Source organism: Gavia stellata, chromosome 1 (genome assembly GCF_030936135.1).
Source record: "Gavia stellata isolate bGavSte3 chromosome 1, bGavSte3.hap2, whole genome shotgun sequence".
In the NCBI taxonomy this organism is placed as follows: Eukaryota; Metazoa; Chordata; class Aves; order Gaviiformes; family Gaviidae; genus Gavia; species Gavia stellata.
Window position 1 is genome coordinate 97,819,115 of NC_082594.1, and position 14,323 is coordinate 97,833,437.

The 14,323-nt window shown below is 36.1% G+C and overlaps 1 protein-coding gene across 2 annotated transcripts in view; it reads right to left on the reverse strand.

The window, feature by feature from the left end:
• Window positions 1-2,839: 2,839 nt before the first annotated feature.
• The window catches only part of PKNOX1 (PBX/knotted 1 homeobox 1), a 42,194-nt gene continuing 30,710 nt past the window's right edge, over window positions 2,840-14,323 (reverse strand). For both annotated transcript variants that reach the window (XM_059816248.1, XM_059816256.1), the window contains exons 6-12: window positions 13,011-13,181; window positions 11,392-11,491; window positions 10,247-10,344; window positions 7,723-7,851; window positions 6,604-6,680; window positions 4,838-5,010; window positions 2,840-3,744 (exon numbers count right to left, since the gene is read on the reverse strand). In XM_059816248.1, the coding sequence (XP_059672231.1) occupies window positions 3,533-3,744; window positions 4,838-5,010; window positions 6,604-6,680; window positions 7,723-7,851; window positions 10,247-10,344; window positions 11,392-11,491; window positions 13,011-13,181 (960 nt within the window). In that variant the 3' untranslated portion in view covers window positions 2,840-3,532. The remainder of the gene's footprint in view (window positions 3,745-4,837; window positions 5,011-6,603; window positions 6,681-7,722; window positions 7,852-10,246; window positions 10,345-11,391; window positions 11,492-13,010; window positions 13,182-14,323) is intronic.

Genomic DNA, 14,323 nt, shown 5'->3' on the forward strand with positions numbered 1-14,323 from the left:
ATTATTTCTTTGGAACAGTAATTTAAAAATATATCCTGATCGATTTGGAATTGATTTACTAAACTGCAATGTTTCTAAAGTTAAAGAACAACAGGAAATTGCCTTACCTGTTACAGAAATCCTGGAAAAACTGGACTGAGAACCCTGGTTTGGGTTAATGCATATGAACATGACTTTAATTGGGGGTGGGGAATTACACATGGGTTTAAAGTTAGGTCCCCTATAAAGACTTTTTAACTAATGTAAACATGTACCTTTCCTGAATAGTGATGCTTTGCTTAAACCAGCAATCTTCCTTACACAGCAAAAAAGGAAGGACACTACTTTTTTTTCCTTTTTTTTTTAAATCATGAGAAGAACAAGCACTGCTGTGCAGTTCATACCCACTACAGAATTCTAAGTGAATCAAAAGACAAGGCTTGAGTTCCATATGTTAAGCAATACCTTTGATTACATTGGTAAAGCCTTTTCAGTTTTAGGAATTCACGTCCCTGTGTTTTTATGTTTCTAATTTGACAGGAAAACTATTCCACATTCCCCCTTTCACAGTAAATTCTGTCAACTTCACTTTCCAGGTATTGATAAACTAGCTGAAGACAAGGTCACAAATGTTTCAGAAGAATAAAACTTCTGCTGCACGTAAGGTGGGGGGAATAAAAAAGCTAACCAGATAATGGTTTCTTTATGAAAAACAAACTTTCAGAAGTTTGCAAACCCTGATGCCTGCTTGTTTCCAAGTGAGTTCCAAGTGGCACATGAACTACATATTCCTGAACCCTCTTCCAGCCATCTGTATAGATATTAAATTGTTTTAATACCCTCTCCCTTTTTAAGATCTCAGTTCTCATAGTTTTGAAGTGTGGGCAAATGCCCCTTGCCACATGATTGCCAAACCACCGAAGTTTTTTGCCCGTTTTGGTTTACCCTTCCCTTCACTGCTGGCTACTTGCTACCCCACCAGATCTGCCGGCTGAGCTGCTTCCTAGACTACATCAAAGCAGGCTGAGGAAAGCTCTGCGGGTAGAGCTGAGGCAGCAACAACTGGTCAGGGAGGGTAAGGAGATAGTGAGAAATGGCCTGTTCCTCCAGTGTAAGTTGATTTGGAAAAGCACGTATTTGTCCATAGGCCTGTACACACTGAGAAGTAACTATTCATCTGCTTATGTGCTGGAAGTACAAGGCCTAACGCACTATTAAATATGAACAAGGGTAGCTGAATAAAAACCCCAAACAAACCAACAAATATAATCTACTATATAACGGCAACTGTGGGGGTGATGAAGCACTTACGTTGTTAAATCAAAACTAAAAAGAAAAATACAGAATCTGTCTCTCAGTTCTAGTCATTTCAGGTATCCTTTGTAGGAGCAGTAGGTTGAATGTTTCCAAAGGAGCATAATTTCCACATGGTATCTGTCTTTTTAAATGTTTTGGGGCCAAACTGGATTTGACAATAGCCTTTGAGACAGTTATGCTACGTCAAAGCTTTCCTAATTAAATCTTTCATTATTCATTTACTATGCTCTTTAACAAACATGGCACATTAGTGGCAAAGCAGAGAAGTTAGAAGAAAACAAATTCCTTAGAAATTACCACTCCAGCTGGAGTAGATGATTACAGCATTTGAACTAAAAAGCAAGAGCCTCAAGTCAGGAATAAGTGACAGCCATAGCAGAAACTTCACTTGTGTTGAGTAAAGCCCAACACCAATTCTTCAAAATAGCTACTAGTTTTTGAAAACTAGTATTATTCTCCATGTATGTATGCCAATGCTACTGACATTTCTTTCCAAAGTTTTTCTTCATACCAACTTATACTTGCCTTGGAAGACAATCTTTAAACCAGCTTCCAACCATTTAAGCATGTCAAGTACATGCATTAATCCTACTGAAATCAATGCGACCTAAGCACATGCCTGAGTGTTTTGTGAAGCAGAAATTAAGTATTCAATTAAATACTTGCATCTGTCAAAGGACTTTGTTCAAATACAATGTCTAAAGATTCTAAAAAACTACCATCTTTTTCCCTGTCACGTTAGAAATACAACTAGATTTGGTTTAAATCAGAAGTAAGTTCTGGCTTTGATCTAACCCAACGTTGTGACAAATGGACAGGGGGAAAAGAGGACATTGATCTTACTATGAGACTCTTGGAGTCTGATATTTGCACTTAGCAACAGGAAATACAAAGTTCCAAAAGTAAGTGTTCATGGATAGACAGACACAGACTCCAAACTTTGGGAAAAAAAGAAATGAACTGTTACCACGTTTTCATCACTAGCTCTTAGTTTTCAAATGACACACAAGGATTTTCTATTCTAATAAAGCCTGCTGTATATTCTGGTAGTAACCTTCAGGTCTGAAGAAGTTTTATGTAAATCCGTAAGTTATATTTCTTTTTGTATTAGGGGAAAATATTTCAAATGCAATAAAATAGCAGAGCAATAGCAGAATTCATGACTGTATAGTAGGCAATTTTTCATTTTTCAGATTCAGTTGTACAAACTATAAACTGTTAAATTTCTCTAATAACTGGAAAAGTGGTGGGTATTTGAATTTACTTACCTGAATACTCATTTAGCAAATATCTTCAGATACAAGTCTAGATACAGAGTTAATGTAATTTGAATATTAGTTTACACATAATATAAATCAATGTTTGACAATATCAAAATCCCATCAAACAGTGGGCCCTTCTTATGCTATTATCAAATATAGTATATCACTGTGGGATAGCTGAGAATCATAGAATGCTAGCATAGGCTTGTTTATTAAATTTGGTCAGTTTTCAAACCTTCCAAATAGGAATACTAAACATTTATTTTTCCCCTCTGGAAATTCTTTTTTTTTTTTTTTTTCCCCCTCCTGCTTAATACAGTCGTCATCCCAATTCCTAGTGAATTTATAAAAATATTTTTTATCCAATAACCCCAGCAAGGTAAAAATAGGAGTTTTTATAGCAAATGATAAACAGGCTCACGGACTATGAGAGAAACTAAACTTATTTAAATTGCCATACATTCGCTACTGAATCACACATCAACATTTTCTTTTTATGTGTGTTGCTGTCCACCTCAGACTAGCAGTTTTTAAGGTGCAGAAGCATCTTTCAAATATATGCATCTAACTTAATGATCAAGTTCCACACACTAGTGTCACATGCTTTAAATTTACATCACCTGCCCATCAAGAGCTGTGTTAAATAACAGCGCTAATTGAAACTGCATAATTCTTTAGAAATTGCAGCACTTCCAATTCATAGAACAAAGGGGTGCTTATGTGGTTCTTTATATTACTAGATACAATTTTCTGAAATAAGGAAAAGAAATGAAAAAACACATTTGAAAGAAGTTGCTGCACCTGCAAAAACACTCTTTAAGCTTACTATGAAATACAAAAAAGTGCACCCTTCTATATCTACATATAAAACATATTAGAAATAAAACTTGTGTAAAATGTTTGCTGTGCAAACTATAAAAACAGTCAGTCAGTCCATTCTTTTTCCTAAACATTTTGTCACACTCTTTTGCTTCCTACTGCAGAGAATCGCTGTTATCCAAGACCAGCCCACTGATATTTGTTGTTGAGAGATCTCCTCCATCATCTTCACCGCTGTCTACAGACTCATCCTCACTTTGCCCTGCCATCATAACTTGCTGAACAGCCAAAGTAGCACCATCGGATGACAAAGACTGGAGACTGTCTACATTCATGTTGACTGGAGCTGTAATTGTTACAACAGCACCTGGAGAAGCACAATCATAGTACTTTAGCATCTTTCTTGGTTTCTAATTTTAAGTAGTACATATTTATATACAACAGAGTTGTATTTATATACATATTTACATATATATGTAAATAAATTGTATATATGTAAATATGTAAAAAAATTTATATACATATTTACATACATATGTACATATTTATATACAACAGAGAGTTTGTTTCTAATCAACAGGAAGAAAACCTAAGGAACTAAATTAAAATAAAATAAAAGCTATATAGGTTGTCAAACACTTAAATATCAGAAATGACAAAATTAAGTTTGCCAGGAATCTTAAACTTAGCTGTGTTATGGACACCTATTATAGCAATTCTCCAATCAAGTCATCACAAGACCATTTCTGCAAAGTATTCCAGCTGAATTCATTGCAAAAATAATGGGAATGTTCATAGAGATTCAAGGTGACTTAAATGGATAAAGATGTTGTCAGATCCAGCTGAAGCTGAGGGAAGAGTTGCTACAAACTGGAAAGGAATAAAGCAGCAGGCGGCAGTACAGAAAGGATGGTCCTGAGATTAAAGCAGTTATTTATCTTTCTTAAATTGAGTCTATTTGTTTGATCTGATGCTAAGGAAGTTACTTCAGTCAAAGTCATTGGAGGATCTATTACATTTCTCTGCTTCTCAATGTTCAACTGGAAACATGAGGCATATATAAAATTGCAGATGCTCAGTCCCTCTAGCAATAGTGAAAGGAACGTGAACAGGATGGGAAGTCATGAAACTGAAATTTCAGTCCAGTACTGCTAGAATGCTACTGACATGCATAGACATACTGAGAGAACTTAGTTGCACATCTAACCTTTGTTCTGTTGTTTCATAACTTTAGAAAAAGAAGCAACAGTCTCTCAACGTAAGTTCCGATACCCCCCCAAAACACAGAAAATTTTTAAAGAGGAAAAAATTGACACATTTCTGTTACTTTTTTCCAGATTAAAAACACGTTTATATTGAAATATCAAGAAGTTTCTCTCCCCCCAAAAGCATAAACCCCTTCATTTCTCTGTTACAGAGGAATTAACTGTATTTTCTGTGGTTTAGCCAGTTCTCCTTACCATCTGACATCGTGAGCTCACTAGACTGCTGCTGAGCAACTCCTGAGGCAATGGAGTCAGGCCAGAACCTCTGAACTGGTCTGTTCTGAGCTGTTTTCTTCTTTGTTTTTGGAGTTTCAGAACAACTGGAATCCAGCATCGGCTGAAGAATTCGCCTTCTAGCATTGATAAACCTAAACACAATCAAAGGCAAGAAGTACTTATGAACAGTTAGTTGGCTGTAAAGTCTCTCTCTCTCAGATTCACAAAGTATGCAGCGGGGAAAAAAAATTAGGAATGTAACATCTCCCTGCCAGCTTGGCTTGACATTCTTTTTAACGTGTAAAACTGCTCCTAGAACACTGGCATCCTTTGATTTTGGCAAACTAGCTAAGAAAGTACTTCTATCATTTTGCTGCTAGCAGCATTTTCTCCCCCACCTCAGAAAGGGAAATTCTCCAGACAGCATGACAGATGTACATTTCAAGATCTTATTAAAAACTAAGCACCAGAAAACTTGCTGACAGCACAGCTCAGAAAGCTGATACTCCTCTCATTAGGGTTCACCTAAAATCTAGCCCCTGCCTAACCTAGTTTGTTTGGTCTGGTTTCATTTACTTCCTTAAGCTCCCACATTACTTTATAGGCTCCTTGGCTTTCCAAGGTCTGGTTCCTGATCCAGGAGACAATAGCAAACACATTTTTCAGCTCTTTCCCAATTCCTTTTCGTTCCCTGATTTTCACTTGTTTACTTTAGCATGCTAATTGCTACCCTTCCCCTTTCCGCTAGCGAACAAGAAAATACCTAAGCCACGTCTCACTTAGCTACCAGCAGTTAACTGGTGACTGGTTAGCTGTGACTGAGGATAGCATCCCTTGCTAAATCTGACAAAGTACATCCAGGACCCATCTTTACCTGCAATGGAAGGAAGAAGGGTGCAGCTGGCAGGTCCACATGGTGTAATGCAATGCTTTGCAGAGACATTAGTCATATCCCAGTACCATAGAGCTCCATTACTACTGTGTCACACAGGCATAGTTACATTGTTCTGCTTTTGGAACCAGTGTACTGCCACTATCTTGAGTATTTCCTCACCGGACCCCTCTGCAGCCATGCAGCCAGCATCATCTTTGAAATCTGAGGAAGATCCCTGTTGGACTTAGCTGAAGTCATTTTAGAAACCAGTGCCACAAGCAGAATAGAATGCATGTCCACACCCTTGTTCCCCTCTTCTGCAGGGGCAGGTGTATTATCTTAAATGTCTAGTGAAGATAAGACATGCTAAAACATGTTGAACCATGAACTAGAGTAGTTAAGGTACTGACACTCTCCATTCGGACATCACTGCTCAGAGGATAGCATAGCATCCTTTGATACAAGAGCAGAATGAGTATCTGTTGACAGTAACTTAAACATTTGTAACCATGATTACCAGAGAACACTCTTCAGAGCTTCATGTCACTAAACGCCTTTAAACTTCAATTTCTTTACTTGCAGAAGAGACATGAGAGTACTTCCACCTCTTTCAGCAATAGAACAGAATGCAATTCCTTAACGTTGAAAAGTTTTCTGGAGTCCTTATAATTTAAATAGCGTATTATTATATCTTACTATAAAAATATGCTTGTGTATCAGTGCATAATTCTTGTATTTTTATACGTATTTTGTAACATATGTAGAACAGTAAGTTCAACTCCAGATGTCCAAGTTATACTCTTAACGACTTCTCTATATTGTAAGCACATGAAGACAATGACAGACATTAAGTAAGAGTTTTTGCTCTTACCAATTGTTAACCTGGAGTAGTGTCAGATTTGTTTGTGCTGCAATCTGTTTCTTCTCATCCTCTGTTGGATATGGATGCTAAACAGGACAAAAATGCAAACAAAAAAGGCATAAGCTTGTTTCATCTCCTCATCAAAAATAAGGACTCCTTTATTACAATTGATTAAAGCTGCTAGATTAAGACCATCTGACTCGTTAGAAAACAAATTTTAGAAACCTCACAAACTTTTATAGATAAAAATCATTTAACAAAGAGTGCTTTACTACACAAAACTGATTTTATCCTTGGAAGTGTATATAATACCATTAAACTGCTGATGTGTAATTCAGAAGAAAAAGCTTCTCATGGCTGACAGTCTTTATTAAACAGCGTGATCCCTGGGCAACACAGCATGTGATAAGATCTGATTAGTTATGCTGTCTAAAGGCAATGTCATATGAGAGTACTGACAAGCATTTTCTAGTTAAATAAAGCTACTCTGAACTAGACGGATTAAGAGAGTGTACGTAACATAAGAAGTGTACACGCAGTTTCCCAGTATCATTTGTCTGTTGTAAAATTGTTGTAAAAGACAAAATATCAATCAACTAAACACTGTGATGTAACTTGAGACCCATTTATCCTTTCAGGATAAGTATTTATGCAAAGGAAAGACATTCCACTGAAAGCACAAGTAGATAGTAACACACTTGGTACACGTTAGAAGGATTGTTGGAAAGGAGATAAAGCCAGAAAATTTTAAATTCTCCTCTACCAAAAAAAACCCCAAAAAACAAACACAAAACCAAACCACAAAACACAGATGGAACTATTTTTCCTTCTGCCATGAACCAGGGTGTAGAGAGCATTAAGTTCTCAACACAATGAAATGATGAAAGATCACTTTTAACAATGTTTATTGAGATCATGAAGTACAAATGTAACATACTTATTAAAATAATAATAAAATCGACTGACATTAGACTGTGGGACTACTGCAAATGACTTCAGGGAAAAATGAACTGAGATTACACAAATGGCAACAGAATAAATTCACCTTCTTTATGAAGCAAAATCGTAAGAAACCACATAAAAGAATTACATAAAAACCTGTGACTCCTGATCATGTTCAGTCCTTACCCCTATGTGTTGAAAAAGCCAAGATCTCATCACATTTGTAGCATGCTTGGGAAGAACTCCTCTTTTATTTTTTGATGAGCCATCATCTTGATGCAAGATGCCTAGATCTTGATTTAATTGCAACTGAAGCTGCACATACAATTTCAGAAGAAATAAGGCAGTTAACATAGTAATAGCAGTATTCTGTATCAATGTATGAATAACTCATTTATAGAAGGAATGAAAAGAAATTAGGCTTGAGGCATGCTTATTATAAAAAACTACTTTATTTGCTAGGGAAGACTTACAATAGCAGCTCTCCTACAATAGCATTCCAAAATGTCTTTATCCAGGGAAAATACTGTATCAGATTTCTATAGTTTTCACATTTCATGTAACTTCTGTTTTAAGAATTACAGCTGTTATCAGGCTGTGTATGTGATCTTGGGACAATAGCCAAATGCTGATTTAGTATAATTTAGAATAAAATCCACCTAGGTAGTACATGTCAAGTCAATGATCCTCTGTACTTATCTACACTACCCTAAGGATCTGATTGCCTTGTCACCCTGTGTAGTCATTTGCACATGTGAGGAGCAATTGAAAAACACCATGCTGAATACACTCACTGTGTGCAAACATAAACAACTATGGAAGCTGTAAAATAGTACTGATCTAAGACTTAAACAAAGGACTTAAAGTAAAATTAATAATTATGCTAGAGTTGCAAACAAAGATGCTAAAGGTCCTGCTAAATAAACGCATCTAAATTCTCAAATAGCAAGTAGATATATATGGGTAGAACCCTTAATTCACTTCACAACGCTCTTACTATTTTCCTAAAGGTTCATATTTCTTTCTCACTTCTGCTTTCTTTTTCACTTCCTATGGATACATCATGGGTTATCTGAACATTAGGGAATACATTCTTAAAGGCTTACACAGAGATAAGAAGAAACAGCACATAAATTGCATATGAGATTATATTTCAGACAATTATAACTGAAATCATTCTAAATCGGGTTTTTCAGACAATATGGAGCAATTTCTTCAAGCCAGTCATGATGTCTATGTCCTCTATGATACAAGTTTTAAACGAGGTTTAAGCTATCAAATTACAACAAATACGTATTTGGAGCATACTTTTAATTTCCAAAATAATGTTTTACATTCTAAATCATCTGCTTGTATATGGAGGTTTCATAATGAACTTTCAATAGCTTTCCCCGAGCATTTTTCCTCTACCTCCACAGCATTCCGAAACACTGAAAAAGAAGAATTTGAAGAAGGATTTCCTATGGATGACAAGGAATACAGGTCCAAACCTATGTATAGGTGGATTTGGAGATTCCTGCTAACATGAAGAGTAGCTGCAGATATATATAGAAGGTCAAGTCCTTTTTTTGTTTATAGGCTATAGACATAATTTTTCACTCAGTTTTTTTTTTTTTTTCCATCAGAGGTATAAAAAACCAATTTTTTTCAAAAACACTTCAGTCTAGGAGAGTAATTCTACACTCTTCTTTCTGAAAGGTATCTGAGGACTGAACTACATGCATTCTAGGGAAGAATATAGGTAAGTATACACATGCTACTGCCAAGAAAAAGAAGGTAATACTCTAAGTATACTTTTTCATTTGGAAGGTCAGAAGAAGGAAGAAGAGAAGACAGTGAGTCAGTGATTACCAACAGATTTTATGCTGTGGAGATGGTAGCTCCTCATTCACATTTCTAACTGACTCCAGATTCCTGGAAGATTTGATTTACCACTTCCTGCTCCAAGAGAAAGCTAGCAAGATTCTCCATAACTGAAGACGGTCTAGTTTTCATGTTTCCTTTCCCTTAGTTATTTCTTTGAGGTCTCCAGATCCAACTCTTAAAAGCCTCCCCAAAAAAGAGTGCTGGCCCTTATCTTTAGGGTACGATATAATGAGCCCAATGTGAGGATCTCCCATAGTCTCAACTATTTTGAAGGTTTTATGGCAAAATGCTTCTCAACATACATAAATTCTGAAATACATACAGTTTCACAGTACTAGTGGTTGCCATCATGATGAAAAGTCAAATTTCTGATAACAGCAGTGTGGGACCATAATGCAATATAGTAAAATCTATCCAGCTATAAACCTAGTTCAACAACTAGAAAAGTTATAATCATTGAAAAAGTGTCTATTTATCTCAGAGGGTTTTTTGGTTTGGTTAGGTGGGGTTGGTTGGTTTGGGGGCGGGGTTTGTTTTTTTTAAATTTTATTATTTTTTTTTTAAATCCATGTACCTATACTTTTCTGCCATCAGTAAAAAAAAGATATTTAACAGGTAAGAACTATGATGGCCTGTTGTGGCAAGGGAGATCTGTCTGGGACCGTATGCCATGTTTTACAACTTGTAACTCCTATAGCAGTGCTTGCATTAATTTTATATTAGTTACTATGTGCACGTATAGAGAGCTCATTCTGACAGTGTGTCAAATTTAAACCAAAACTCTTAAAACCAGTGAAATTTATTTAAACCCAGAATACTATTCTGCGAAGCCCATGAAACAAACCTGAGAGTTCTGGATCCGAATAGTCCCAGGTGACAGTGCTTGTGTCACCACTTGACCTTGTGGTGTGACCACAGTGACTGGCTGATACACTGTCCCCCCTTAAAACAAAACAACAACAAAGATTATAGGTAAGTAAAAGCCCTTCAAATATTATTCTCTTTAAACACACAAACACATCAGCACTGCAGACAATACAACAGTTTTGATATCAGCTACTTTTTTCTAGTAAGCATGTAAGATGTGCTCCTTGCTACAGTAAAATTTTTTTCATCCACAAAAATCTGTATGAAATTTGATTATGTTTCCCTGTATTGTAGGCATTCTAAATCTATTTTCAAAAAGGAAAATGCCATAACTATCAGAGTATAAAATAGTTCATCACTTTGTTTTAACTGAGCTAACTCTTCAGCCAACAAAGGTCACAACACCAAAACTACACCTATGTGTGTCAACTGGTTAGGGCAGTCAGCTGGGTGACACCTAGATGTTCGGGTCAATTAAGGTGACAGAATCTTGGTGAATGCATAGGGGCTCCTGGGCACAATATTGTGTCTCAGGATAACGTCTCTGGAAGTACATGCTGTACAAGCAGACTGCATTGCTTTGTTGCATTTGTAGTCAAGGATTTTCTTCCTGTTTGCTTGTTTTAAAACCTCGCTTGGAAGCAAGATAGAACATTTCAGTTCAAATGTCATCTTCATACAATAGTAGAACAACTTGGACATCAAGGATTTCACAGATTTGTAGGTGTGGTTCCAAACTCCATAGAGCATGAGACAGCTAGCCAAGTGCAGTATTTTAGGTAATGCATGGTTTTGTCAAACAGAATTCTCTTTTTGAAGGAGAAAAAAAAAGGAAGAGTAAAACACCGCAGTCTGTGAAATGTCTTTCAACAAAAGTAGCGTTGCACAGAAAGATCTCTTAATATTATATATATGTAACCTCCACTCAAATATGCATGCTTGGTACACATATACATTAAAAGAACATTCAGAAACCAGTAAGGCACTTGACTGTATTCTAACAACTTTTCAGGTATTAGAGTTAAAACACATTTTTAAAAGTATTTGTGTATTTTTCGTAACAACTATAAAAAGAAACCAAAATGAAGAGCAAGGTGCCAGTTTTTCTTTACTGTGTCATACCTGCTACTGTTGCCATAGTTACGTTTCCCTGCTGCAATGCTGATGCTGGCACCATAATCCCTTGGGGACTGAGTGTGCCTGCAATGGCACTTGGAATTTGCTAGAAAAATAAAACAATTAGTTGCGTGCATTTTTGGTTTTTTTAAGGTTTTTCTTTTTTTTTAAGGAGATAAAGCATGCTTGTGTAATTTTGGCTCTAAAAATAGATTTGCATTTTAATCACAGGATTAACTTCAAAGAGAAAGAGACTTCATTAGAGGTTCATCATTACCTACATTAACTTTCTCATTATCACCAACCATTACCTTTGAAAACCCTCATGAAAGCAACTGTTAGAAAAGACATAAAACATAAAACTATCTTGAGAAATTTTAGGAGAGAAATTATTTTAGGTATATAAATACTAAGAGAAACAGTTTCCAAAGGCACAAGGGAAAAAGGACACATGAAATGGACCCTTGATGCTCTTACTACAAGCATCAAACCTTTAGAACTTTAGTTATTACCTTAATTCCTTCAATTTCAAAATAATGTATTAAGTATTAAAGATGCCCAATATATTTTATTCTGCTCAGGATCTTGAGCTTTTACTCAACCATGACCATGCAAACTCTTACATATTCCTTAATATGTATGAATAATCTCTATTGTTACCAAATTCAAAATTCAGTCCCTCCTGTCTCTACAGAAGGCTGTAACAGACATACAAAAAACATCTTTTAAAAGAAGTTGTCTTTGTCTGATTTTAGACTCTCCTTTCCACACTTCCAGACACCAAAACCTAAGTAAGGAGTCCAGACAGTGAAGTATAAAAGTCACTGAGACTTTTCAGAATACACAGCATCAAACATGTTCATGAGTCAGAGAAGGACCATCCCTTAAGACTAGGTATCTAGCAGGTATTTGGATGGCAGGTCTCACTTTCCAGCATCTAACAGCAGAAGCATCAACCATAACGTACTAACTGTTGTTAATTAACTGTTGTTAATTAACTGTTGTCAGTTTACTACAAAAATGCAATTGGTTATTGCATTTAGGTAATATCAACAATATACAAACTGAGGCTCACCTGTATAGAGATGGGTAATGTTCATAACTACACAGTAAGCCCAGGTAACGTGCAATGACATAGATCTCAAATATTGCAACTATAATCCATCAGACATTGTCTATTTGTTCCAGAATACAGATTGTGTATAAAAACTATCAGCCATCTCAATATTTTAATGAAACAGACTAGACTAAGGAGACCTTCTTAACAAGGAATTCTTTTTCTTCTCCTTTGTTTTTTCTGTTTGCTAGCCTCCTTCCAACAAAATAGCAAAATTGAGGCTATTCTGAATATCTCCATTTGCTGAACTGCAGGGAAAATCATAAAAGGAAGACACACAAAAAAGTGGCTCTGTGTTCTGGCACATTTCAACAAATTTGTCCATCAGGCAGTGGCACACAGGTATGCACAAAAAAAAAATACAGCTCTTTCTACTCTTAATAACTGATTTTGAGAAAGTGAAAGAAACTGCAGAAACTTTGTTTGCAAACTAATAGCAACAGAAGTATAGTTATAACTCCCTATGAAAATCTAAGCAAAAATACATTTAACTGTATTTGAAAAATACCTGAGATTGCACAGGTGAATAAGGACTTCCAGGCTCTCCACTTAATAGAGTTTCACTGTTCATTTTTGTCTTCAGGCAGGCAATGTAACGACTACAGAAATCCTTGCAGAGTTCATTAACCTTTTCTAGCTCAAGCAGATGGATACGTAGAACTTGAATTGCTTTTACCATCTAGGGAAAGAATTGGAAAAAAATTCAGAAACAAACTAACTGTTCATTTAAAAAATATTTAATGTGAGATTTAAGCAAACACTACTTTCCAGTAACAAAGACCACCCAGTTAAAGCAGAGTTACTAATTGCCAAGTGCTGACTCGAGTTCTCTAGCTCTGACCATTATGCTCCTGAAGTGTGCAAGGAACATGTTTACATACAAAACCTGTATCCTTCCACTGCACAAGTAAACTACCATACAGGGGAAACAAAACACTGTAACAATATAATCTTTGTCTCTGTCACACGTGACACATTAGGAAGACAGAGCATAGTCAAGGTGTACATGGAACACAGAATGAGCCTGCATGTCCATGTGACCTTTTATGCCCATCATAGAACTCCAGGTCACACACCACACAAGACCAAAAGTGAAGGAAAGTAATCCCATCCACACATGTTATTTGGAAAGGGCGGTTGGAAGCGCCTTGGTAAGCAACAGTCATCTTGAGCTACATATCAGAAATATCAGGTTCTGTTCCACATTACACCCTCACCCCAGAAAAACAAAAGTGTACAGATGAATTTGAGATACACTGAGAAGACCCTTCTGTGACTTAGCATAAATTTGTCACACAGATTGCTAGGGAGGGTGAATGGTACAGGAAACAGCCTGCCATCTCACCTATAACAAAAACACAATAGCTTTTATTTTTCTATAAAATTAGAATAAAGAGGTCCCAAAGTTTGTCAACATTGTTCAACAAAGCTTAAAGTAATCAAACAGTTCTTCAGTCCTTGAGCTCTGACATTCCTCTGCAATTGTACGTCAAAGATTAACAACTCTGGGGTAAAATCTTGTGAGATCTTTCAGGTGAGGAGACTTTCTGAAATATAAACCATTAAATACAAAGCACTAAACCAAATAACATATCCATGTTTAAACAAAATTTGAAATACAGCAGGTATGTATGTGATGAGAATACTTATCATGCTTACTACAAGAAACAGATCCATAAGCTTGGATAGCTAATGGTATCACATATTACATACTGCATAAAAATAGCTTAGGTGATTGTAAGGGTCATGGCAGAAGACTGAAAGCTAAAACCAAATCCAGATGGTTTAAATTTTCATGAAGCAGTAATAAATCCAGGACAT